Source organism: Mesocricetus auratus, unplaced genomic scaffold (genome assembly GCF_017639785.1).
Source record: "Mesocricetus auratus isolate SY011 unplaced genomic scaffold, BCM_Maur_2.0 Super-Scaffold_100004, whole genome shotgun sequence".
Taxonomy (NCBI): domain Eukaryota; kingdom Metazoa; phylum Chordata; class Mammalia; order Rodentia; family Cricetidae; genus Mesocricetus; species Mesocricetus auratus.
Window position 1 is genome coordinate 110,520,855 of NW_024429189.1, and position 25,982 is coordinate 110,546,836.

At 42.1% G+C, this 25,982-nt stretch overlaps 2 protein-coding genes across 5 annotated transcripts in view; both read left to right on the forward strand.

Moving 5' to 3' along the window:
- The first annotated feature begins 3,236 nt into the window (after positions 1 to 3,236).
- LOC101842414 (protein PET117 homolog, mitochondrial) lies at positions 3,237 to 10,884 on the forward strand. Its single transcript, XM_005068709.4, has 2 exons — positions 3,237 to 3,401; positions 10,583 to 10,884. Exons 1-2 carry the CDS (start codon positions 3,306 to 3,308, stop codon positions 10,727 to 10,729), a joined length of 243 nt encoding a protein of 80 aa, XP_005068766.1. The 5' UTR covers positions 3,237 to 3,305; the 3' UTR covers positions 10,730 to 10,884.
- Positions 10,885 to 10,998: 114 nt separating this feature from the next.
- The window catches only part of Kat14 (lysine acetyltransferase 14), a 33,734-nt gene continuing 18,750 nt past the window's right edge, over positions 10,999 to 25,982 (forward strand). For all 4 annotated transcript variants that reach the window (XM_040746407.1, XM_040746408.1, XM_040746410.1 and 1 more), the window contains exons 1-4: positions 10,999 to 11,260; positions 13,243 to 13,361; positions 18,063 to 18,184; positions 24,858 to 25,039. In XM_040746407.1, the coding sequence (XP_040602341.1) occupies positions 10,999 to 11,260; positions 13,243 to 13,361; positions 18,063 to 18,184; positions 24,858 to 25,039 (685 nt within the window). The remainder of the gene's footprint in view (positions 11,261 to 13,242; positions 13,362 to 18,062; positions 18,185 to 24,857; positions 25,040 to 25,982) is intronic.

The following is a 25,982-nucleotide window of genomic DNA, read 5'->3' on the forward strand; positions in this document are numbered from 1 at the left end:
AGCCCTGCAGGCATTATTCTTAAGCACTGATCCATCTATCCATCCCTTACCTATCTTTTTTTTTATTTGTTTACATTTATTTATTCATTTATTTTGAGACAGGGCCAGTAGTACTGACTGTCCTAGAGCTCACTATGTTGAGCAGACTGGCTTCACACTCAGATTTTTCTTCCTCTGCCTCCTGAGTGATGGGATTAAAGACATTCTCACAATGCCTGCTTTGCCTTACCTTGTCTTTTAGGGACATACACATGCAGCTCTGCTGGCTGTGGGAATCATGGAGCATTTGCTGTATTATGGGGATCCAGGTGTATAGAACATTCCAGCTGCTCCATGTGTTTGCCAACACAGAATATTGTATGGTCAACTGTTGTCAATGCTCATTTAAGCAGTGGTAGATAACTTTTAAGTATATTTAAAGGGCCTAACAACTCTTTCCTGTTATCAACTAATGCTGTGGGTGGTTGCTGAATCTGAAATAACTCTGTCAAATCATGTACAGAAGGTACCTGACTTAAGATGTTTCCACTATTTAATCCCAGCACTCGAGAAGCAGAGGCAGGTGGGTCTCTGTGAGTTCAAGACCAGCCTGGTCCACAAGAGCTAGTTCCAGGACAGCCTCCAAAGCCACAGAGAAACCCTGTCTCAAAAAATCAAAACCAAAAAAAAAGTTTCCATTTACCATTTTTTGGACTTTGTGATACTGTGACATCTGCTCAGTAGGGGGAAGTGACTGCCTTGTAGCCTAGCATTGAGCTAAACACCCAGTTCCAATTTGAATTTTAATGTTTTCCTGCATTCCTTTTTCATGATGCTAGTCAGTGCAGTAAGTCACAGCTGCTGGAGAGCCTTATAACCATAAGGGACCAACTGACATATTACAGTGTACTCTGTTGCTGGGCCAGGATGCTAGGCAGGTGAGATACCTACATTGGATACCCAGTTTTTTTCTCAGCACCATTTGTTGAAAAGGCTATCTTTTCTTATCCTTAAACTATAATTTTGCCCTTGGTTCTCAGTACTTAGAATTTTTAAGTCCTGTCACTCCACAGTAGAGAGCCCTGATGATGTTTGAGTAATCTCTTCCAATTTATTTCTTGTTGGCCAAAGTTGGGTGAAAAGAAAGCTTGCTGTTATCTGTAGCTTTCCCTTCTCTGAGGGATGTGGTCCCTAGGATAAGCCTGCTACAGGGAGTCCGCCAGAATGACCCCTGAGCCACAATTTATAGGCAACTGAGAGTTTTTAGTCCAGCTGGCTGAGATTGCATTCAGGTATTTAGGACCCAAATGCATCACTCAGTGTTTAGGGTAAGGGGTTTTGAAAGCAAAAACACTTCCTGGTATCTCATATTGCACTTTCAGAGGGCGGTTTTGCATAAGCAAGCCACTTAACAGAAGCCAAGATAAGTTAACTGGGGCACTGTGACCTCAGGTTCCTAGTATAGATCTGGGTAACTTTCTACAGGATTCTCCATCAAGGAGATCAAATTCTAGTTAAACCTATATTCAGCTAGAATACAATCTGGAAGAATATCTGCATTGTTTAGCCCTATCACACACCCTCCTAGCATTTCAGATGAGCTTAAAACATAGGAGTTAACTAAAGACAGTAAAACATGTTCATCAACAAGCTTTCTCTGAAAGGTCTTGGCATAAAAGAGAGAAAACAAGAAAATTTATTTAGTAGGTTTTCTCTGTGTAACACTGTATTCTGGCCAGGCATTGGTGGCACACACCTTTAATCCCAGCACTTGGGAGGCAGAGGCAGGTGGATCTCTGTGATTTCGAGGCCAGCCTGGTCTACAGATCAAGTTCAGGACAGCTTCCAAAATAATACAAAGAAACCGTGTCTTGAAAAAAACGAACCAAACAAACAAACAAAAAACACCCCACTATATTCTGTTTTTTAAAATCTTTCATACTGGGGGCTGGAGAGATGGCTCTGAGGTTAAGAGCACTTGCTGTTGCCGGGCGGTGGTGGCGCACGCCTTTAATCCCAGCACTGGGGAGGCAGAGGCAGGCGAATCTCTATGAGTTGGAGACCAGTCTGGTCTACAAGAGCTAGTTTCAGGACAGCCTCCAAAGCCACAGAGAAATCATGTTTCGAAAACGCCCCCCCCAAAAAAACCCAAACCAAATCAAAAGAAAAAGAAAAAAGGAAAAAACAACCAACCTAGAATACATTTCAAGAAGATAAATTGAAAACCTAGTCACAATAAAATGAAAGACCATCCAACTTTTTGTTGTAATTTCGAGACCATTCACAGGTATTGAGCTCACTGATTTACTGGATGAAAAATCTGGGGTTACAACAAGAAATATTGTGGCATAATTTTTTATTTATTTAATTTTAATTTTTTTATTACAGTGGTATTTTTTCATGCCACTTAGGTTCACTTAACAGAGAATGGAAGAGAAATGCTTATTGTTTGTTTTGCTTTTCAAGAGTGGGTTTCTCTGTGTAACAAGCCCTGGCTGTCCTGGTACTCGCTCTGTAGACCAGGCTGGCCTGGCTACAGATCCGCCTGCCTCAGTCTCCCGATTTGTTGGGATTACAGGTGTGCATTTTGAACCGAGGTGAATGTTGGAGAAGCCCTGGGGAAAGCTGAATTAGCCCTATCAACACCATTTTTGTGGGTCAGAGTGATTTAGTGATCCACTGCTCTTCATTGGCAGCTTGTTTAAAGTTCTGGGAAATCAAGCCTCTTTAATTTTAGGGGTAAGTACAAATGACACCATCCTTAGCTTCTTGTGAACTACTCTAGTCTCTAATTTTCCTAGTTAGTATGACATATCCGGCAGGCTATGGGAATCAAAGACAAACGGGCTACACATTCCGTATGCTTGCCTGACCCAGCGCACTCCCCAAAGTTGAGATGTGAATAGGCGACACGATGTAGCGGAGGCTGAGGCCAGTCTGAGCTGCCAAGCAAGACGTTGTCAAAAACCAACCACCCAGCTTTTAGATCCTAAGAAATTCAGGGTCTGATCCAGTCGCCCCATAGGGTTAAACTGTTCTCTGCTCATACTCCTCAAGGTCCTCCCCAAGCCGAACCTCGCGTCTCCAAAGCTGCCCAGCACAACGACTTCCTAGTGCAGGCGTCCCCAGTTGGTGAACCCCACTGCTCCAGGGCCCCAGCAGAAGCCGCGGAGTCAAGTTGGGCAGGGTCTACGCTCGGCGCTCGATTGCTCGAGCCTGACGACGACAGCGACCTTGCGACAGCTCTGCGCTCGAGGGGTCGAGCCTGGGCCGTGGCGGCGGCGGCGGCGGCGGGCGCGGGAGCGAGTCCGCGGCCGGGAGCGGGAATGTCGAGGAGTTCGAAGGCGGTGCTGGGCCTCTCGGTGCTGCTGACGGCGGCCACGGTGGCCGGCGTGCATCTGAAGCAGCGGCAGGACCGGCAGGTCGGTGTCACGTGACCGCGTCTTCCGGAGCGCGGAGCCCGCAGCGGTCCCCGCGCGCATGGCGGGCCGGCCCGGCTTCAAGGGCGCTTTCGGGTTTCTGACTCCTCTCCTCAGCCACGAGGCCTAGGGCTAGGGCGGACACCTGGGGCGGGGGTGTATCCCTGAGGTAGAGAGCAGTGGTAGGGCGAGCACGAGGCCCGGGGGGGCGCCACACCCCACAAAGCAATACCCAGTAATTGTTAAATCCCGAGATAACGCAGCTCACACCTAGCACACCCCAAGTGCCTTTGGTCAATGTAACTTGAGATTTTTGTAATTCCGGCGTTAAGTGAGCAGTCTGCTATGGAAAGCAGGTTCTGGAAACGGTAGAAGATAGCGCCCTCGACGTTTTCTTTTGAAGCTTTTATTTCGGGGACTATCTGGCTTATTGATCACGTCAGTTCTTATGCTCTCATTCAAGTTTGCAACGGTTAGTACGCTAGGCACTTTGAGAACGCATAGTTAATAATGGCCTCTCTAGAGTCTGTTCTTTTTCACAACGGAACTACACTCCGCAGGCCAGTATTTGTATTTGGCCTGACAGGTATTTCACTTGAACCGGATTTTACCAAAGGCAGATGTAATGCATTGAAAGCATCAAGAGTAAACAGCCTCATTGACTTTGGAATTAACAATCTAGAAATCGGAGAGGAATCTTGAAATGGCATAAGCATTTTGACGAGCTGGGTGGGATTTAGAGGAGAGAGATCAGAGATTTGGCGTTAAGAATAGTTCCATGGGGATATCTTTTGGAGTAGAAGCAAGAAACTTCCTTCTTAACGAGGAGGAAAAGGAAAAGATGGTTGTTCTGATTAAACTTGTAGGCTAGGACAGGATGTCTGTGTCGTCCTGGTGTGTTTTGAAGATGGGTTGGAATTAGAGCTTTGTCTCAAGCCGTGTTCCAGAGAAATTTTTACATGCAACCAGATTCCTTGAGGCACGGAGACTCAGCTATGTTCCAAAGCTACGCCAAGGTCTTTAATGAAACAGGGTTGAGAATGGAAGTGTGGGAGAACAGAAAGATTTAGGCATTTTGTGAAGTTAGTGATAAAGACTGACCAAATACCTCTCTGTAGATCTTCATTAGCAACTGACGGTCTAACATCGAGGAAGGCAGGATTGGTATGGTGGATGTGTTGAAAACCTCAAGGCAGCAATAAATGAAATAATGACTTGTTTTCTGTCTACACCAGGCATGGTGTTTTTCACTTTACATACATTGTCTTTAACCCTCGAAGCAACTTAGTAGAAGCCAAGTACATATGGGCCCTAACTTATAAACCGTTCAAGAGTTGGTTTTGACTATGATGATAGGAAAGCAACATGGTTTGTATTTAGTGAAACTTTCTTTGCATATTGAATTCTGTTATTTTCCTGGGCTGTGGATGAATGACAGGATTCTTTCAAGATGCTGGACAGCAGGACAAGCCACAGACCCTCGGGAGCTGTAGGATGGTGGTGTTCTGTGGTATAGTGTTGCTGAGTTCTGACATTCCATACGTTAGGTTAGACTCAGTATCCCTTTTGACTTTGTTGTTTTCAGTTTATTATGAGTTTTTCTGGGTGTAGTCCTATGGTAAGTTGAGGATGTTAGTGATTCTACAGGAATCACAGCTCTAGACGTTAGTATTAGGTTAGTAAAGAGCTGTCTTGGGGTTTCTACTGCTGTGATAAAACACCATGACCAAAAGCAACTTAGGGAGGAAAGGGTTTCTTTCAGCTTACAGTTTCATATCGTAGTCCGTCATCGAAAGAAGCTGAGGCAGGAACCTGGAAGTAGGAACTGAAGCAGAAACCATGAAGAACGTTGCTCACTGGCTTGCTCAGTTTTGCCTCCTTGTACATTCAGGACCACCTGTTCAGGAGTGGCACCACCCACAATGTATCAATCATTTATCAAGACAATACCCCACAGAGTTACCTCTAGGCCTGTCTTAGGAGGCATTCTCTCAAGGTTCCCTCTTTCAGGTGTTGGAGAGATGGCTCAGCAGTGAGGAGCACTGTTGTTCTTCCTAAGGGCCCATAAGCATCTATGTCAGGTGACTCACAACTGTCTCATTCCAGTTCCAAGGGATTCACTCTCTTCTGGCCTCTGCTACACACACACACACACACACACACACAGAGAGAGAGAGAGAGAGAGAGAGAGAGAGAGAGAGAGAGAGAGAGAGAGAGAGAGAGAGAGTAAAATTAAGAAATGTTCTCTTCAGACATGTCTAGGTTTGTGTCAAGTTGGTAAAAACTAACAAGTACAATTGATCCCTCATCAGCTTGATACAACATATCACTTATTAAGTTGTGATCTTTTCCTCTTTGTTCCTTAAGATCTCATATTAATATCAGTATCACAATATAAAACATATTCCTAACTTTAAAAGTCTCTGTCTTTAAAAGTTCAGGTTCTTTCTCTTTTGTGAGACAGGGTTTCTCTAAATCAGTGCTTCTCAACCTTCCTAATGATGTGACTCTTTGTTATGTTCCTTGCTACTTCATAACTGTAGTCTTGCTATGAATCTCAGTGTAAATATTTGTGGTTTTTGATGGCCTTAAATGACTCCTATGAAAGGGTTGTTCCACCCAAAAGGGTCACCCACAAGTTGAGAACCACTGTTCCAAACTGTCTTAGTTGTCCAGGAACTCATTTTGTAGGCGAGGATGGTTGCTAACTCACTAGATTTGTCTGTCTCTGCCTGCTGAGTGTTGAGATTAAAGTCATGTACCACCATTTCTGGCCCATGTTCAGACTCTTTAAAATGTCAAATGTCTTCTTCAGAGTTCAACCCTTTCTAAAATATCCAAAGTCTCTTAATTGTGGACTCCTGTAAAATCAAATGTAAATTAAATACTTTCTTACTCCAGTAAGGAAGAACCAGGGCACAGTTACATTCTAAACAAAGCAAAACCAAAAACATTAGTGTAGAAAGTTCAATACTTGACATCTAGTACCCATTCACCATCCTTTTGGGCTCTGCGGGAGCCTTAGCTGTGGTATTTTTCCAGCTCTGCCATCTGCTCAGGCTGGTTCTGTTCCATAGAAGTTGCTGTTCTTAGTGGTCATCCCATGATATTGGTATCTCCAAAATATTGGGGTCTGCACTGCAACTAGGCTGTATAGCTACCAATAAGCTCTTCATGACTCTCTTTAGGGACTCTGACCCTGAAATGTGCAAGCATTAACTTCTCCCCATGATCCTTGGGACTTGAACTTCAACTAAACCTGGGAGACTTACATATAATCTGTAAAGGACTCTCAAAGTTTGGCTGCTAGCACAAGGTAGACAATCTTGCCTCCCTCTGGACCACAGCTTCTGTGTGCTGACCCTGAGGAAATACTTCTCAGAAGATTTCACCTCACTGATGTTGGTCTGTTCTCAGCTCCAGCCAGCCCTTGTAAATTGTCCCAGTATAGGTCTTACTTCAGTGGTGCTGGTCTCTTCCTAATCACAGCTGGTTCTTAAACCCCAGCTGACCAGAGCCATATATTCTCAATTCAAAATATTATACAAACAGCCCTCATATAATCTGTAAAGGACTCTCAAAACTTCTCTCTTTAGTTTCAGCTTCATAAGCTGGCCTCTACCATTTGCATTTCTCTCAACACTCTTCCAAGATCCCAAAGAACAACCTACTGAACTCTGAGCACTCAACAGTATTTACAACCCCCTCTCCCAAATACATCAGGTCTAGCACAGCAACACCCCACTTCTGGTACCAATTTCTGTCTTTGGGTTTCTGTTTCTGTGATAAAATCAACCTGGGGAGGAAAAAGTTTATTTCTGCTTACAGTTCTGTATCACAGTTGATCACTGAGGAAAGTCAGGGCACAGGAACCTGGGAGAGGAACTGACAGAGAGGCTGTGGAGAGGTACTATTTACTAACTTGATCTTGGCTTGTGAGTTTGTTTTCTTACACACCCAGAACCACTTGCCTAGGGTGGCAGCACCCATAATAGATTGGGCCCCGTCACATTAACCACTAATCAAGAAAATGCACCATAGGCTTGCTCACAGTCCAGTCTGGTGTGGGAATCTTTTAGATTGAGGTTCCCTCTTCCCAAATGACTCTTGCTTGGGTCAAGTTGACATAAAGCTAACCTAGACAAGACATCTTAGGTTAGGGTAGCAAGTGAAAGTTGGAGGACTGTGGGTAGAGATGAAGGTCTTAGCACATGCTAATGTCCTACAAAAGAAGGGATAGAGCTGGGTGATTAATATTGAAAGAATTTTGAGGCATATCCTGGTATCAGGAACACTGTAACAAGAAGATCTGGGGATCTAAGAAGGTTGAGCCAGTACTTGGGAGGCTAAAGCAGAAGGGTCTTGACTATGTCATGGCCATCTTTGGCTACATTACAAGAACTCATCTCAAATAAAACAAAAATTGAATTTCTGTTAAGTTGCCATCTCAAACAAAACAAAAATGAATTTCAGTTAAGTTGCCATCTAGGCAGTTTTTTAAAGGTTTTATTTTATTTTGAGACAAAGTCTCCCTGCGTAGTTTTTTGTCTGGCCTGGAATTCAGAGAGATCTTCCTGATACTACCTCCTAAGTGCTGCAACTAAAGGTGTGTACCACTATGCTGGACCTTAGCCTTGACTCTTATATTTCCCAACTCCCTTGGTGTAACAAATGAAACTGTAGATCTGGGAGAGGCTCAGCAAGTGCTAGGTTAGTCTTTTTTTTTTTTTTTTGATAAACTGTATTGTAAAAATAACAGCGAAAATTAAAACATCTTGCAAATAAAAAAAATCACATACCAAAGTAATGAGACTCAAAATCTGTATGACTCAATAAACTTCTATAGTTAGTTTTAAATTTTTCTTTAATAATTTATTTTATTATTTTATATTTATGAACGTTTACATATATTTATTAACATACACAAATGTCTGGTGCCCATGGAGGTCAGAAGAGGGCATCACATCCCTTGGACTGGAGTTACAGACACTTGTGAGCTGCCATGAGAATCGAATTCAGGTCATTTGCAAAAGCTAAGTGCATTTAACATCTAAACCATCTCTCTAGCCCTTCTGTACAGTTAGAATAGGCATTCAGAACAGAAGCTGTGAAGCTTCACATTAAATTTTATACTTTCAATATTGAATATATTTTATGCACTTACCACCAAACCCCCAAAATCCATGACAGAATTAGTACTAGAAAAACAGTTAGCTTATTTTATAACTCATGTCCACTACCATCCAGTTCTTCCTATACCATCCTGTGTATAACCCTTATGTATTAGCCTTTCTTGTTCTTCTTCCTTCACGTTATACTATACCCACATGTGCATTTGTTTGTATATATATAAATATCATTGGCTAGATTCTGCATATGAGAGAGAACACAGATTTCTTTCTGAGATTGTGTGACCTTGCTCAATATTATACATTTAATTCTATCCATCTTACTGCAGTTCTTAAACTTTATTTTTCTTTAGAGCTGAGTAGTATTCTGTGTGTGTGTGTGTGTTTGCACATGCACACCAGATTTTTGTTATCCATTCATCTGTTGGTGGACAACTAGGTTGATTCCAATTCTTTCTTAGGCAAAGTCTTTGAAAGTAGAGATAGGTGGCAGGCAGAAGCAGAAGCAGGCAGATCTCTGTGAGTTTGAGGTCAGCCTGGTCTACATAAGGAGTTCCAGGACAGTAAGGATTACATAGAAAGATACTTAGAGAAAAAAAAGTTGCCGGGTGGTGGTGGTGTACGCCTTTAATCTCAGCACTCGGGAGGCAGAGGCAGGTGGATCTCTGTGAGTTCGAGGTTGGGCTGGACCGACAGCCTCCAAAATAATACAGAGAAACCCTGTCTTGTAAAACAAAAAAAACAAAAAAACAAAAAAAGAAAAAAGAAAAAAGAAAAAAATAGTTATAGGGAATGGAGAGTTGGCTCAGTGGTTATGAGCACTTGCTTCTCTTACAGAGGAACTGGGTTTGATTGCCAGCACCCATGCCATAGCTTATAACCATTTGTAACTCCAGTTCCAGAGTATTGAACACCCTCTTCTGGCTTCTACAGTCACTGTACCAGCATAACTTGTAGACAGAACACCCATACACATAAAATAGAATTAAGTGGTTTTTGTTTTGCTTTTTGAGACAGGGTTTCTTTTTCTTTTTCTTTTCTTTTCTTTTTTTTTTTTTTTTTTTTTTTTTTGAGACAGGGTTTCTCTATATTGTTTTGGAGCCTGTCCTGGAACTCACGTGGTAGACCAGGCTGGTCTTGAACTCACAGAGATCCGCCTGCCTCTGCCTCCCAAGTGCTGGGATTAAAGGCATGTGCCACCAACACCTGGCCTGAGACAGGGTTTCTCTGAGTAGCTTTGGAGCCTGTCCTGGAACTAACTCTTGTACACTAGGCTGATCTTGAGCTCACAGAGATCCATCTATCTCTACCTCTCAAGTGCTGAGATTAAAGGTGTGAGCTACCACCACCTGGCTCAGAATTAAAGTTTTTAAAGTGAAAATAATAATCTTATGAAGCTTCTGTTAAAAATGTACTCTTGTGAGCTACAAACTATAAAACATTCGTAATAGTAACCAAGTAAATATTTTAAATTTCATGTTAGGCCTAGGTTCACATTCTGAGATTCTGTTTTTTAGAGTTTATCAAAGTAATGATCGTTGAAGAACTTACTTTTTCACTAATAATAGTCCCCCTTTTTTATTTCTAATCAAATTGATTGGAAATTTTATGTTTCTGCCTTTTCATGATAGAAGTCCTTTATTTTCTCACATTCTTCCTGTCTGTGTTTTCTCTTGATGTTTGTTGTCTGTCTCAGGTCACTGATTATAGGAAGGTAGTTCACAGTTTTGCTGTACCAACTCATCACATTTTAAAAGCAATTACATTTATAAAATCCAAAAGAGTGCCTGTTTTATTATTAATTCCCACAAGTTTTCTGTGTTCAGGAATTTCTTAAAATGTGGTAAGAATTCACTTCAGTATTAACATAACACATTACCAGATTTACTTGGTGGTTTCTTTATTTACAATGTACAGAAGTTAAAATAGTAATTGGGTATTTGGAATCGGAACATTCTGAGTGTATTTTAGTGGCACTGTTATTTAGATTTGGAGGCACAGGATGGGAGCCACCTGTTCAGAGAGTAACTAAAATCTGCTTCTTATGTTTTTTAGAGGCTTCGTGATGGAGTGATCAGAGACATTGAGAGGCAGAATCAGAAAAAAGAAAACATTCGTCTTTTGGGAGAACAGATTATTTTGACTAAGCAACTTGAAGCAGAAAGAGAGAAGATGTTGGAAAGAGGATCTCAAAATACTTGACTATGAAAAATTGATGGGGCAGTGCTGGGTTTATGTGTATATATGTGTGTGTGTGTTGATAGAGAATAGTTAGTGAAAGCTGTCCTTCCCCTCCCCCCCGTCACTGTCCACTTAAACTTTATTAAATAAAGGACAGTGAATCCTGTCTTAAATCATTCTTTTAAGAGTCTGTTCTGTCTGGATAAAGTAGTCGTGGGCAGATACTCTTGTGAAGTTGTCTGGGGGATTCTGCAGCAGCCTGTCAGCTTAGGTGTGCTTGTGAGCAGGGAATGATGGAGAGTAACATCCACCTGGGTGGTCTGCTCAGCCGGCATGATGATGAAGCCACCAGAACATCCACCTCCGAAGGGCTGGAGGAAGGGGAGGTGGAGGGAGAGACTCTCCTAATTGTTGAATCAGAGGATCAGGCATCAGTGGACTTATCTCACGACCAGAGTGGGGACTCCCTCAACAGCGATGAAGGAGATGTATCGTGGATGGAGGAGCAGCTGTCTTACTTCTGTGACAAGTGCCAGAAATGGATCCCAGCCAGTAAGGAGCTTCTCAATTCCTTTGATTGGTCGGTCCCTGTGTGATGGTTTGTCTTCCAGTCTGTGAAAAACACTAATAAAATAGACTTGAAAAAAAAAAGATAATTATTATATTTATTATTATTAGTCTAGTTGACCAAATGTAAATTTGTCAAAACCACATTATTTTGTTTTTAGTTTTTTAAACATTCATTTGTTTTATATGTATGTGTGTGCCTGAGTGTATGAACACCATGTCTCTGCAGTGCTTGCAGAGGTTAGAGGAGAGGAGCTCTGACATGGTTGTGAGCCACTGTGTGGGTGCTGAGAACTGAACACGTAGCCTCTGCAACGGTTGTAAGTGTTCTCAACTGCCAAGCCATCTCTCCGGCCTCACAAAACCACCGTTGTACTAAATTTATTAACCACTATCCCATTGTTAAATTAACATTCTGGGTGGTAGCCTAAGAAAAACTAGGACTCCTATGTCACTTAAGGAATCGGCCGTATTTTTCTAAAAAGATTATGCTGTGGGTTGGGGGACACATTCTGTTGTTGCCAGTATAGAATTAAAGGTTCAAGTTCATAGAACTTACTGTGTTATGTTTGACATTTGTGGAAAACTGCTATTGTCTTCTGATGGGAGGTTAGAATTGGCAGTGCAACAGTGTTTGCTTCCTGCCTTTGGACTAGGCTTATTTTCTAGTGTGGGCCTCCTTTATCTGCTGGAAGGAATCACAATGCACAGATCTTGAGGTATTTGGCTGCCTGCTTCATAGCATGCTTTGTCAGCCATCATGATTTGTACCCACACAGTATTTTCTAGTAGGCAAGAGACAAGGCATGTGTACTGGAGGAACACTGTTAAAGTTCATAGTTGGTGAAATAGAGATATGATACACTTAGTTAAGTTGGTCATTTTCTTGTTAAAAATGGATCCAATTGTTCTAATTAATAGCTTCTGTAAATAGGTTAATAATTTACTACAGTTCATAGAAAACAAACCTAGAATTGACTATTTAGCTAGTTTTTGATTCTCAGCTATCTAGTAAAACTGGGTTCCTCCCCATATTTCTGGCTTTCCTATTGTCCTCCCAGGGTAAATTTTAAGGTGACTTTCATGATTGGGCTCTGCTAACTTTTTTCAGGGAGGTAGGTGAACATTTCATTCTTTCTAAATAACGCTTGGCTCCCAGGACTTTGTACCTTTTTGTTTTCTCTGGAATATGCACCTGGACTGCTTCCCTGCACTCCTGATCCGCATGCAGCCTTCCCCTAGGCCCGGTAGATCCCTTTTCGCTCCCCAGTGGGGTTGGACATCCCTTTTTCCTCCTATGCCCTTACACTGTCCTGTGATGCATATATAGTCTACTCTGGAAGTTTTCTTGGTACACAAAGCCTCAGTGTCACCTAGGAGCTTTAATGTAGAGCCTAGACCTGGGCTCAGAAACAGAAGCACTTCATCTGGGGCAGACATGGCTGTAGTAGGGATATAAAGCCCAGCCGCCTGGTGGTTCTGATGCTCCATGAGAATCCAGAACCAGTGCAGTTGTGTTTACCTGTGTTCTCTGCTGCCTCCAGATTTATGAGCCCACGAGAGCAGGCGCCGGTCATGTCATGTCTGCCTTAGACATTGCATATCTAGCTCCTAGCCTGGTGCCTGGCTGGTACTACAAGCTCAGGTATTCCCTGAAAGAATGTTTGAAGAGACCTGCCTAGAGAAGTCAGGAATGCGGCTGCTGGGAAATCCAGTTAGAGCAATCTTACCTGCTTTTCCAGGAACTTTCTCCTTAAAAGCTAAGGAGCCACGGGTTCTAGGAGGGGCATGCGCCTGACTTTAGAAGGAGAAACACCTTTTTCCTCTCCTCTGCTACTGTCCTGGGTTGATTGCAGAAAATGAAAAAGCCCACCATGGGAAACTTGGAAATCTGGACAATTAACTGAGCCGTTGGGTTGCCACTGCATGAGATAAATCCATGATGTGACTTTTGTTTTTTCTCGTAGGTCAGCTAAGGGAACAGCTCAGTTACCTTAAGGGCGATAACTTTTTCAGGTTTACTTGTTCCGATTGCTCAGCAGATGGCAAGGAGCAGTGCGAGCGGCTGAAGCTGACATGGCAGCAAGTGAGTACCAAGCTCTTCTCAGACGCAGCAGGTTAGCTGCCCAAGAAATTGGAACGATTATCCAGAGAGAGGAACTTCAGAGTGGTCTGGGGGTGGGGTGCTTCACGCTTCACAATGAAAAGGGGTACAGTGTGTGGAAAGAACACTTCGTGCTTTAAAAAACAAAACCTCGATGCTGATGTAGTGAATTCTTGAGAATCTGAATCAATTTCGTTTGTGTCATACTAAGCTTACAGTCGACTGAAAACCAGGCCCACATTTTCTGGCAGTCATTTCTGGCATAATAAAACCAGAGGTGGCTACACTGGAAATAGATTTGGCAGAAACAATTTGAATTGATAACAAAGACAAAGTAACCAATTGATTTAGCCTTTCTGCATTTGGAAACAAGTCTTTATTGATGGATACTTTTTTAGCAGTCTCAAGTACCAGCACTCTAGATAGTAACTTTTTACTGATCTTCAGGCTATATGGTTTGGTTTTATTTTATATATATATAGTAAGGTAACAAGTTAAAAATAAAGAACTACAGGAATCCCTGGTTTTGTTGATGTTTGTGATGCTGGGGTCAAACTCGCACGACCTTGCTTACATTCAGTGCTATCCCTGTGGACTGTGTTCCAGACCCCCCTGGGTGTCTTGCTTTTTAGTTTATTTTTATTTATTTGACACATACTGAATGCCTACAATAAACCAGGTACTATTTGAGGTCTGGAGAGTACTGTGGTAGATGAGCCAACTGAAGCCTCCACCCCTAGGCCTTAGGGGCCACTGACATTCCACAGGCAGATAAATGTGATAATTGCCCTAGCACTCTTTGCCTTGAAGAAAACAAACGTTTGGGGGAAGATTTTAGATGTGCTGTGTTGGCTACTTGGGGTGTTTCTTGTAGACTGTAGTAGCCATAACAATCTGAACAGCTGTCCTCATTGCCAGTGCTTTATTAGGTCACCCCAGGAAACCTGTCTCTTACCTTAGGAAGCTGCTTTGACTTGCCAAAAATGCATAGGTAGAAAATGAAGGAAGTTTGAATTGAGCATATAGTTTCATGAGGGGTCACAATTACACTTTACCCTCCTGTAGATGGCATATTATATGTAGGCTAGGAGTGTTACTACAAAGAGAAGTACAAATACATGGACTTGTATTTAGCCTGCAAGCAGCATCTCATAAAAGCTGTAAAATGGAGGAAAGCAAATATAAGGGGTCATTTTCAAGAATGTTAGTTTTCTAACATGTTAGAAATGTAATGTTTTTGAAAGAAAACTTTGTCTTGGGGAGGGCATTAGGGTTTCTCTGTGGCTTTGGAGGCTGTCCTGGAACTAGCTCTTGTAGACCAGGCTGGTCTCAGAGATTCGCCTGTCTCTGCCTCCCAGGTGCTAGGATTAAAGGCGTGAGCCTATACCACCCGGCAAAAACTTAGTCTTCTAATCCTCAGAATATGGATTATTGACCCCCATTATTTTAGTACCGATTGGGAAGACTTTTTCACTTCTAGATACATTGGCTAGATAATACCCTGGAAGGAAGAAGTGATGAATTATGTATCTTAGATATGCATAAGACTTAGGCATACATTCTCATAAACTACCAATGTTTCTGGCAGCAACTGGAAAAGCTTGTCTTACCGGAAACCTGAAAGAGAACCAGCTAGTCCTCAGTGACTTCAGTAGGGGTCCAGATACTTTGAGCATTATAATCTGTGTTTTCAGCTTTTTAAACCTCAAACTTTGATTTACTGCAGAAGTAAGGAAGATGCTTGCAACACATAGCATTTTCTTTGCATTACAAAATCCCTCCAGTAAAGGTCGCCCTCTGGATTGAAGACCCCTTTCTTCCCTCCATGCCCCTCTGTGTCTTCTCTTCTCGGTGACTCTTGACTTGCATGCAGTACCGAGGAGAAACTTGGAGAAACTTCGAAACACATGGGGGCCAGAGACATTTGCACATTCTTGTCCGGGGCCTCCTTCAGCAGGCAGCTCCCGAGTGTCCGCCGTGTCTCCAGTTCAGACAGCCTTATGGGCCCTGGAGATACTGTCCAGAAGACCAGATTCCTTACGGTGAATTTGGTCTGGTGTTGCGAGTAGAAAACTGATCTGGCTTTTCAGTTTTTAGATCATGATCTGGAAGAGGAGGAACAATAGATCCTTTCAGATTAGGATTTAGTGTGTCCAACGAATACTGGTAACAGAAAAGCTGTTTTCAAGTAAATAACTTGTAATTCATGAAATATGTTAAACATACTGGAAATAATAACGAGCAGGCATCTGTGCTTGAGATTGGCAGTGAATACATTTTATGAGTAAGAGTCTGAGAATGGCAAAGCTTATTCCATAACTAAAGTGTATGTTGAATGATAATTTTCTCTTTCTGTATAAGAGATATAGAATATAAGATGTACTGTTTTTCATTGTTCAAGTGTAACCATCTCCAAAACTTGATCTCCTCAGACTGAAACTTCACGTCCATTAGGTGACTCTCCATGAGTTTTAACTATTGGCTGAAGCTGACCTAATGTAAAAAGAAGTAGGAAACACCTGAACAGTCTGTTTGGGGGGTTCAGTATGCTGTCACATGCTAATGTACGGAAGTTGAAACTTGGTGGCATAATGCCAGGGCCCTATGCATGGTATGGATGTGGACGTTCTCTTAGAATCGTTGAGGGCTTAATGTTAACACACCTGGGGGTAGCTTTAACTGCAGTTCATCAGATCTCCTTTAAGAATTCTTTTTTAGACTCTGTTCTCTACTCAGTTTCTTAGGCTCAGTTTAAGTTAGCATGTTATATTAGATTTATTCGATTTTATGTGTCTGTGCACATGTGTGCAAGTGCCTGCAGAAGCCAGAAAAGGGTGTTGGGTCCCCTGAAGCTGGAGTTACAGGCAATTGTGAGCCACCTGACATAGATGCTGGGAAGTGAATTTGGGTCTTCTGGAAAAGCAGCCATTTCTCTAGCTCCTATGTTTTTTTTTTTTTTTTTTTTTTTTTTTTTTTTTGGTTTTTCGAGACAGGGATTCTCTGTTGCTTTGGAGGCTGTCCAAAACTTTGGAACTCGCTTGGTAGTCCAGGCTGGTCTCGAACTCACAGAGATCCGCCTGCCTCTGCCTCCCGAGTGCTGGGATTAAAGGCGTGCGCCACCAACGTCCAGCGCTCCTACGGTTTTTATTGTAGGAAGAGATCATGATTTTCAGTTGCTTTTATAGTTTTATCCATTTCTATAAAATTGCATATATAAAATATCTGCATAAATATAGATGCTAGGAATTGTCTGAAAGCATAGCCACTGAAATGTTAAAAACTGGCTTTTTATTTTTCCTTTGTTCTTATTTGCTTTTGTTTTTTTTTAGACAGGATCTTCCTATATGTATCTAGGCTGTCCTTAAGTTCACAACCCTATCCCAGTCTCCTAAGTAGTACAGTAATAGGTACCTAACTGCTCATAGCAAAGTACATGCTTCTTTTTTATATAGAAACTTTAAAGGAATTAAGATTTTATTTTATGTGTGTGTGCACACATGTGCAGGTGTTCATGGAAGTCAGAGGACTGTTGGTGGATCCCCTGCAGCTGGAGTTGAAGGCGGTTGTAAGCGGTTGGTGTGGGTGCTGAGAACTGAGCTCTGGAAGAGAAGCAGCATGGGCTCTTGACTGCTGAGCCAGCCTGCAGCCCCCAGTGTTTATTTCCTGATAGTAGATTTCAGATGCTTTTTACTCTTATTTTCCTCTCTTCTGTGCTACTGAAGTCTTCTATAATGGCATGTGTTTTTGTATTTCTGGACCGCACTTCTCATAGTAGGCCAGGAATCATTGTAAAGATAACAGGATTGGACTAGATAGCAGTTGGTACACTGAGCTTCAGAGTTCTTGGAGCCCTCTGTGAATGGGATGGGCAGCCAAGCCTTTTAGTTCCCGCCCCTTGTTTAGTGTTTACTCCATTTGAAAAAAGGTATCGGCCGGGTGTGGGGGCTCACACCTTTAATCACAGCACATCGGGAGGCAGAGGTAGGCAGATATCTGTGAGTTCGAAGCCAGCCAGCCTGGTCTACAGAGCGAGTGCCAGGATGGGTTCCAAAGCTACACAGAGAAATCCTGTCTCAAAGGAAAAAAAAAAGGAATCTACAGCTCCAAATGGCTGTGTCATTGAGTAGATGCTTGCAATATTGCCCAGATGTGAATTTTTTTAAAGATTTTATTTATTTATTATGTATACAGCACTCCATGTATGCCTGCAGGCCAGAAGAGGGCACTAGATCTCACTACAGATGGTTGTGAGCCACCATGTGGTTGCTGGGAATTGAACTCAGGACCTCTAGAAGAGCAACTATTGTTCTTAACCTCTGAGCCATCTCTCCAGCCCCAGATGTGAATTTTTGAGTCTTGTCTTTGCCCTGTAAAATGCTTAGAAAAGTATGCATTTAGAAGTGATTTTTAAGACATTGAATAAAGGCTAGCATCATCAATCAGAACATGCTGTATGGAGTCAGCTCCTAGAGGTCTGCTGCAGCCAGCGGTAACCCCTGTTTAGAGCTGCTGTGACTAGCAGGGAGCTTGAGACAGTGCCCCCTGGTCAGTCCAGCCACTCATCAGCCCTTCGTGTGTTTCCTCCATTCCATCATTCCTACTTGGAATCTAAAACAGAACAGCTTTCCCCCATGGGTCTCTCCTCAGGCTACCCTCCCAGCCCGTCTTCCGTTTGTGTTTCAGGTGGTCATGTTGGCAATGTACAACTTATCTCTGGAAGGAAGTGGACGTCAAGGTTATTTCCGGTGGAAAGAAGACATCTGTGCTTTTATTGAGAAACATTGGACATTTTTACTAGGAAACAGGTAACATGATTTTAAAATATCTTATACTAGAAGAAAGATGTAAGCAAGGTATACACAAACTGACAACCTAATGTAACCCTGATTGGATTTAACAGTGTAGCTCAAAGAAGAACTGTATACCAGAAAATGTGGGCTTACATTGTTTTCTTATTCTGCACTAGAGGAGAAGGTAGGTTTATTGAACATGTTGCTTTTGCAGAGATTCTTAGTGTTTGGTTTTGGTTTTGGTTTTTCGAGACAGGGTTTTTCTGTATAACTCTGGCTGTCCTGGAACTGACTCTGTAGACCAGGCTGGACTTGAACTCAAGAGATTCACCTGCTTCTGTCGCTGCCTCCATTAGTGCTGGGATTAAAGGCATGTGACACTACTGCCTGACTGTCTTCTTAGGTTTTTTAAAATGAGTTTGAGTAGCTAACTTGAGGAAACAGGACTGAGATGTCCTTTTAAAATGGGGGACATAGGATCAGAAGAGAAACAGAAGAGGCGATTAATACCTGCAGGTTACTCTAAATTAATCGAGTCTTACAGTTTTTTCTCTTGTTAACTCCAGAGGTGCATCCACACTTATTGCCTACAGTGCTAAACAAAGTTTGCCACGTTAACACACATGTGGCTCATTCATTAAGTGCTCTTGCTGTAATTGTGGTTTAAATTTTGCTTCTAAGCCTTCTTGCTGGCTGCATTGCTTTAATGGGGTTAGGGATGAACATTAGACTTAGACCTGCCCAGTGGAGACCACATACTGAAGGCCATGTTGACCTAAAGAGCTCTGAGTATTAGGGGTGAGTGTTGCTGCATAGGTGAATTTGGAACCCTGGTTCCTGGTTGCTCTCTGAGGTCCTACTTAAGATGCATAAACTGCAAATTAGGTCATCATAGAGATGACACTGGCTCTTGATCACTGCAGCAGAGCAACACTGGACTGAATTCTGAGCTCTGGTAGCCTTTTCCCTGTAGTACTGAGAAGTTAGCTTTGCTCAGGTTTCCTATAGGCCTGAAAGCTGCTGTGAGAGTAGAACAGACCAGACATTTACAAAAGGGGCTATTTGAGTTCTTGAATTCTTTAATGCTCCTGGAAAAGAATTAACACTCATAACAAAAGGAAATCTGATGTTTTAATTTAGTGTCCCAACACATGTTAGGAATTTAATATGCACTATTTTTATTTATAAGGGACCAGAATTAGGGAAAATGGTAAAATTAGGTCTTGGTATGTTTTCATTATCTCTAAGTGCTTTCTGTTTAGTGAGTTATCGTCTGGAAGACAGTGAATGTAAATTGTCTGTTTTTAAGATTATTACTTATTTAAATAGGAGCTGTTCGCCATGTTCCAGAACATGTTCTGAGAGGAACCGGCCATGGCTTTTTTGTTTCTGACACACCAGTGAGAAGTTCTCACTACCCAGCAGTTTCTGTGTAGTTAACCATTAAACCAATAGTATGGGGTTATACTGGAGTGTCACTTGAATTATATACTTAATCTACCTACTTAAAGTTATTTGTAAAAACATGCTTATTTCTGGGTGGTCATGGCGTATGCCTTTAATCCCAGCACTTGGGAGGCAGAGTTGGAAGATCTCAGTGACTTCCAGGACATACTCCAAAGCTACAGAGAAACCCTGTCTTGAAAAAACAAAAGCAAACAAACAAGCAAAAACATACTTATTTTTAAAAGAACATTACACTGTAAGTGGAACACTGTATGATTTGACCATAAATAGAATATAACTCTGAACGTCAGTCCACTAATGATAACCCAACAGTATGACATTGTAGCTGCATTCCATGCTATAAGGACAAGCCTGGCATTCTGTATTTTGGTCAGAAAGACCACAAGTATAGTGAGAGTATACAGCAGTATGCTTTCTGTAATCTACCCAGAGAGTAGGAATAGAATTAGAAGTCACTGTGACTCCATTTCCTGAGTGTCCAGCAACAGTGCTGTCACTCACTTGGGAACTGCTTTAAATATCAAAGGTTCTCAGGTGGTTACCAAGTAAGTGCCCAGGTGTCTCTCTGAGTAGGGTCACTGTCCACAACAGAAGCCACCTGTAAGCACCTTTAAGTTAAACTTTTTTGAGTTATTTTAATTCTGTTCTCTGCAGGACAGTCCTTTTTATTTTATTTTTTAATGATTTATTTTTATTTTATGTGCATTGGTGTTTTGCTACATGCATGTCTGAGGGTGTTGAATCCCCTGAAACTGGAGTTACAGGTATTTGTGAGCTGCATGTGGGTACTGGGAATTGAACCTGTGTCCTCTGTAAGAATATCCAGTGCTCTTACTCGATGAGCCATCTCACCAGCCCCCTTTTTTAAATATTTGAGATAAGGTTCCATGTAGCCCAGGCTGGCCTTAATCTCACTATGTAGTTGAAGATTTCTGATCTTCCTGCCTCTTCTAGAGTGTTGAGAGTACAGGCTTACGCTGCTATGCAGGGATGGGTGTAAAACTCAGATCTTCTGGCATGCAAAGTAAATACTCTACCTGATGAGTTATATCCCAGACCCACTCTTTTTTTTTTTTTTTTTTGGTTTTTATGAGACAAGGTTTCTCTGTACTGTTTCAGAGGCTATCGGTCCAGCCCGGCCTCGAACTCACAGAGATCCTCCTGCCTCTGCCTCCCGAGTGCTGGGATTAAAGGCGTGTGCCACCAACGCCCGGCCCAGACCCACTCTTTAAAATTTTAAATATGGTATCTCCTCATTTGTCACAGAAGCTAAGGGAATAGTACTCTATGTAATGAACTTTTAAATTTGGCTAGACTTCTCACTCATGTTTTTATTTCATGCCTTTAGTGTCTTAGTAGTTTAAATATATGAACGTTTATTTAAGAATAACTTAAATTTTTTATGTACACACGAGAACTTAATTCAGATTAAGGTTTTTTTGTCTTGTTTTTGTCTGCTTTTTGTTCTTTGTTTTTGAAATAGGGTCTCACTATGTAGCCCTGGCTGTCTTAGAACTCAATATATAGAGTAGACCCACCTCGAACTCATAGAGACCTGCCTGCCTCTGCCTCCTGAGTGCCCAGATTAAAAGTGTACTCCTACTCCACATCAGGCAGTGTTTTTGAGGCTATATTTTACTGTGTAGCCCTGACCCACCAAGTTGTCTCTGTGTAGCCTAGGCTGTCATTGGACTCGGAAATATTCCTACCTCAGCATTTCAAGTGCTGGAATTGTAAGTGTGTACCACGTCTGGCTCTTATAGATTAGTTGCCATTGTATATAATTTTGTTTAATCTGCTTTTACAGTTCTAGTCTTGAATGCTTATAGAGGATACTGTGTACGTGTGTCTGTTTGTGTGATGTGAGAGAGAGAGAGAGAGAGAGAGAGAGAGAGAGAGAGAGAGAGAGAGAGAGAGAGAGAGAATGAATTTAGGTATAATACATGCCTGCAGGTACCTACAGATTGGAGGGTGTTGGATCCTCTGGAACTGGAGTTGCAGATAGTTGTGAGTCACCTGATACGGGTGTTAGAAATTGAACCTCTGCAAGAACAGTAAGTGCTCTTAACTACTGATCCATCTCTGTAGCCCCAATAAAATAACATCTTATTTTGTTTGATAGTTTTGTTTTGTTGTAGTTTAATAGGTAACTAGCATCTTATTTTCCTTAGTTGTACATAAATATGAATATGAAAGAACATAGTCATAACAGTTACATTTTAAAAAAATCTGAAAACCGAGTATGGTGGCATGACACTTTAATTCTAACACTCTAGAGGCAGAGTTAGGAAGATACCTGTAAGTTCAAAGCTAACCTGGTCTATAAGTTCCAGACCAGCCAAGGCCACATAGAAAAACCCTCTCTTAAAAAGAAAACCAAGAACAAACAGCATCCTCTGGAGAGTTAGCTCAGTGGTCAAGAACACTTGTTGCTCTTACAAGATACCCAGATTGATTCCCTGTAGCCACATGGCAGCTCCCGCTTATCTGTAACTCCAGTCCCAGGGACTCTGAAGACCTTTTCTGAATGTCACAAGCACCTGGCACACATTGTACAAATACAAATGGAGGCAAACAATCATGCCCATAAAAAAATAAAGTAAACAAATTTAACAAAACAAAACCTCAACTACTTGAAGATGATCCTGGGCCAATACTGTTCCCACCTATTACAATCTTACTTGTAGAACTAGTTTAAGGAAACTATGTTTGAGATCTGGACTTAATAAAGGCTTGTATCTTCTAGAGAATTCGGTGGTCAGTTTTAGTTCTAGCACTACAGAGGGTAACTGATTACATATCACCTACCTCCAGCCTGAGACAGGAAGCTGTATTCATCTGATTTTGTGTCTGCTTGCAAATAGACTATAAGACTATAAAGAACCTTCTGTAAATACTGTGTGTTTGTGTTCTGGTCACTGTTTGCTGCTTCTCAACACAGCAGTGTCCAGAGACAGCAACCAGTGTCACTGCATTTCCCCTCACTGCAAATGTGGGTAACAAAGTTACAAAAGTGATGAATAAGCACATAAAAAGATGCTCAAAGTCACTAATCACTAGGAAGATGCAAATAAAACTGCTATGAGGCACCACCTTATCCTATAGGGTAGCCATCAGAAAATAAATGGGCATGGTGGCACATATCTGTAATCCCCATTTAGGAACATGAGGCAGGAGGATCATGTGTTTGAAACTAAGTAGGATTATCGTGCATAGAGCTCTGCTCTGGTCCTCAAAATACCTAAAACGAGGAAGCAATACCAGACTATCCACACATGAATTTATAAGCATAGTATGTACATATAATAGAATACATATTTAGTCTTAGGAAGAAGATTCTGCCATGTGTTACAACATGCACAAATCTTGAGAGCACTACGCTAAATGAACTCACTCATAAGTATACTGTATGATTCCACTTACACTAGGTAATTTACATAGATCCAGGAAGTAGAATGATGTTTGTTGTCAATAGGGGAGCAGGGTAGACTTTGAGAGTTATTTGTTTAATGAGTATAGAATTTGTTTTGTACAATAAAACAAAGGTGGGTGATGGTAATGGTTGTAGAATATGAATGTACTTAATGGCCACTGAACTCTGCACTTAAAAATGGTGATGATGAGCATAGTCTGCTTATTTCACCACAATAAAAATTCGGTTTAAGCCGGGTGTGGTGGCGCACACCTTTAACCCCAGCACTCGTGAAACAGAGGCAGGAGGATCTTTGTGAGTTTGAGACCAGCCTGGTCTACAAGAGCTAGTTCCAGGACAGCTTCCAAAGCTACAGAGAAACCCTGTCTCCAAAAACCAAAAAAATTTTTTTTGGTTTAGAGAGGAGTAGATAGGTGAAACACCGGAATAACTAAGAAAAGGTGGAAGAAGCAGGATTTTTTTCAACTTCTTAAAAAGACTAACTAGTCAAATGTTCAACTCAAGAGGAGTGGGTGAGCCACTCAGAAAGAAATCCTAACAGGCAGTGTGGTACATGCCTTTTATCCCAGCACTCAGCAGGCAAAGGCAGGCGGATCTCTATGAGTTCCAGGCCAGCCTGGCCTACAAAGAGAGTTCCAGGACAGCCAGACCTGTTACACTAAGAAACCCTGTCTCAAAAAACAAAAACAAAAAACAAAACCACCACTACCGCCAAAAAAAAAAACAAACCAAACCAAAAACAAACAAACAAAAACCCTTAAAAGAATTTCTGGTTTGGTTGAGCTTGAGGAATGTTAGCTTTTTTGGGAGGCATGATACCACACTTTTTCTTGTTATTTTTTGGATCCCAATAGCTACATTAAAAAACCTTCTTGATAGGGATGGATGGGTGGGCATGAGAAAGCAGGAGAGACAGTTTCTCCCATGGTCTTAGCTCTTGGGTGATAGGGCATGTAAGAGAGATGCTTGGAGCCCAAAGAAGCCTTTGCCCATGGACTGGGGGACTCACCTAAGCCAAGTGTTGAAGGTTTTTCCTTCGTTTTTTAGTATATGTTTGTTCCTTTTGTTTTCTGACTGTTAGATTGTTCCCCTTTAGTGAAAGTTTTTGAGTAATTGATTTATGTTGCAAAGTGGAAATCGTGGCCTTTAAAGTAATTTTCAGTGAATGAGTAGTTGGCCTTCCGCATGTTTCTTTACTTTGCTATATTTGCTGTCTGTGAAGCATGCTTGAGTCACTCTAGTATGTCAGGGCACTCTGAATCAGAGATGTGTTCTCCGGGTGAAGCAGCTATTCACTAGGGCTAATGATTAAATATGTTACCTGTGCCCAGACTCAGTCAAGAAAGCTGGTTGCTTTCTTGATCACCCCCCCCCCCATTATTAAGTAGTTGGTTTTTTGAGACAGGGTCTCTCCTAGAACTTGCTTTGTAGACCCAGCTGGGTTTGAACTCACAGAGAGAGCCTACCTCTGCCTCCTGAGTGCTGAGATTAAAGGAGTGTGCCCCCATGCCTGGCTGTGATAAGTGTTCTTGTGTCTGAATTACTTCATTTGATCCTTAGCCACCCTATAAGGATCCTCTGTTATCCTGGTTTCACAGATGAGGAAACTAAGGCAGCTGGAAGGTGACAGAGCATGGACTTGACACCAGGCAGACCCCAGACCCTTCTCTGGGCTGCAGTGCTCTCTCTACTTGACATCCTGGCATCAGTGAGAGTTTAAATAGAATGTATTTGCTGTGCTACAATCAAATTGGAGTGTCAGTAGCTTTTAAATTATCTGTGTTTTAGGAAGAAGACTTCAACCTGGTGGAGCACGGTAGCAGGTTGCCTCAGTGTGGGAAGTCCTGTGTACTTCCGTTCAGGCGCTCAGGAATTTGGAGAGCCTGGATGGTGGAAACTTGTTCATAACAGGCCCCCAACAATGAGACCAGAGGGAGAGAAGCTGTCTGCCTCCACTTTGAAAGTGAAAGGTAAAGTGTGAGAACTGCCAGCACTCAGGCTGGAGACTTACCCAGCCTTCCAGCTGCATCTGGAGCTGTGAGGCTGGACAGTTTCAGTCACTGGGGTTGTTGTAATTTATAGAAAAGCTGTGTTCAAGAAAAAGACACCATGTGACAGACCTCACGTGGAGGTTTTTTTTTAAACTAGGGGCAGGGGAATGGGAAGAGTGGGGAGGGCAGGGGAAGACCAGCCTCTGGAGACAGGAGCAGAAGAGGTAGAGTGTAGACAGAGAGACAGGCAGAGAAAGAGAGAAAAACAGAGAAAGAAGGGAGGTGGGCAGGGCCCTTTTAAAAGGCAACATAGTGAATGTGCATAGGTGGTGCTGCTCTTAGTGACTGCAGCTGAGGACAAATCCTGTCAGAACACCAAGGGCAGACCAGTACAGATGCCTGAATACTAACAGAGGTGGGTAGATGTGTGGGGGGGAGTGTTACTGTATGTAAACACTAAAAAACATTTTATCATTTCCATAACTACTTTACTAGTTCATTAACTAATCAAGTTTTATCATTTCCTTGGTGACTCTCCAGTCCCCTCATTCTGTTTGCCCATCTTCACATGGTTCTTTAGCCAAAGCCACCCTGAAACTCACTCTGTAGCAGATGTTGGCCTCTAACTTTGAACAACCCTCCTTCCCCTGCCTCCCAAGCTTTGGGATTGCAAGCTTGAACGACTACACCAAACAGAAGATTGTCTTCAATCTGATTACTTTTTAGCTTTTTGTTATGGAGATTTAAACTCACCTGAAGGTGACTAGAGCCTGGACTCTCCTTCCTTCAGCAGAACCATTCCCAGTGTTGCTCTTCATCCAGTTCTCTGGGGCTCTTCTCACCCTTCTCCCGTCTGTACCCTTGACTTCTTTAGCCAGATCTCAAGTGTCAGCCTTTTATCCATAGATATTCCAGTATGTGT

Excerpts from the sequence above, each read along its gene's own strand:
- LOC101842414 (XM_005068709.4), top strand. The coding sequence starts at position 3,306 with ATGTCGAGGAGTTCGAAGGCGGTGCTGGGCCTCTCGGTGCTGCTGACG. Across the intron at positions 3,402-10,582 it reads AGCAGCGGCAGGACCGGCAG|AGGCTTCGTGATGGAGTGAT; the intron begins GTCGGTGTCACG and ends TATGTTTTTTAG.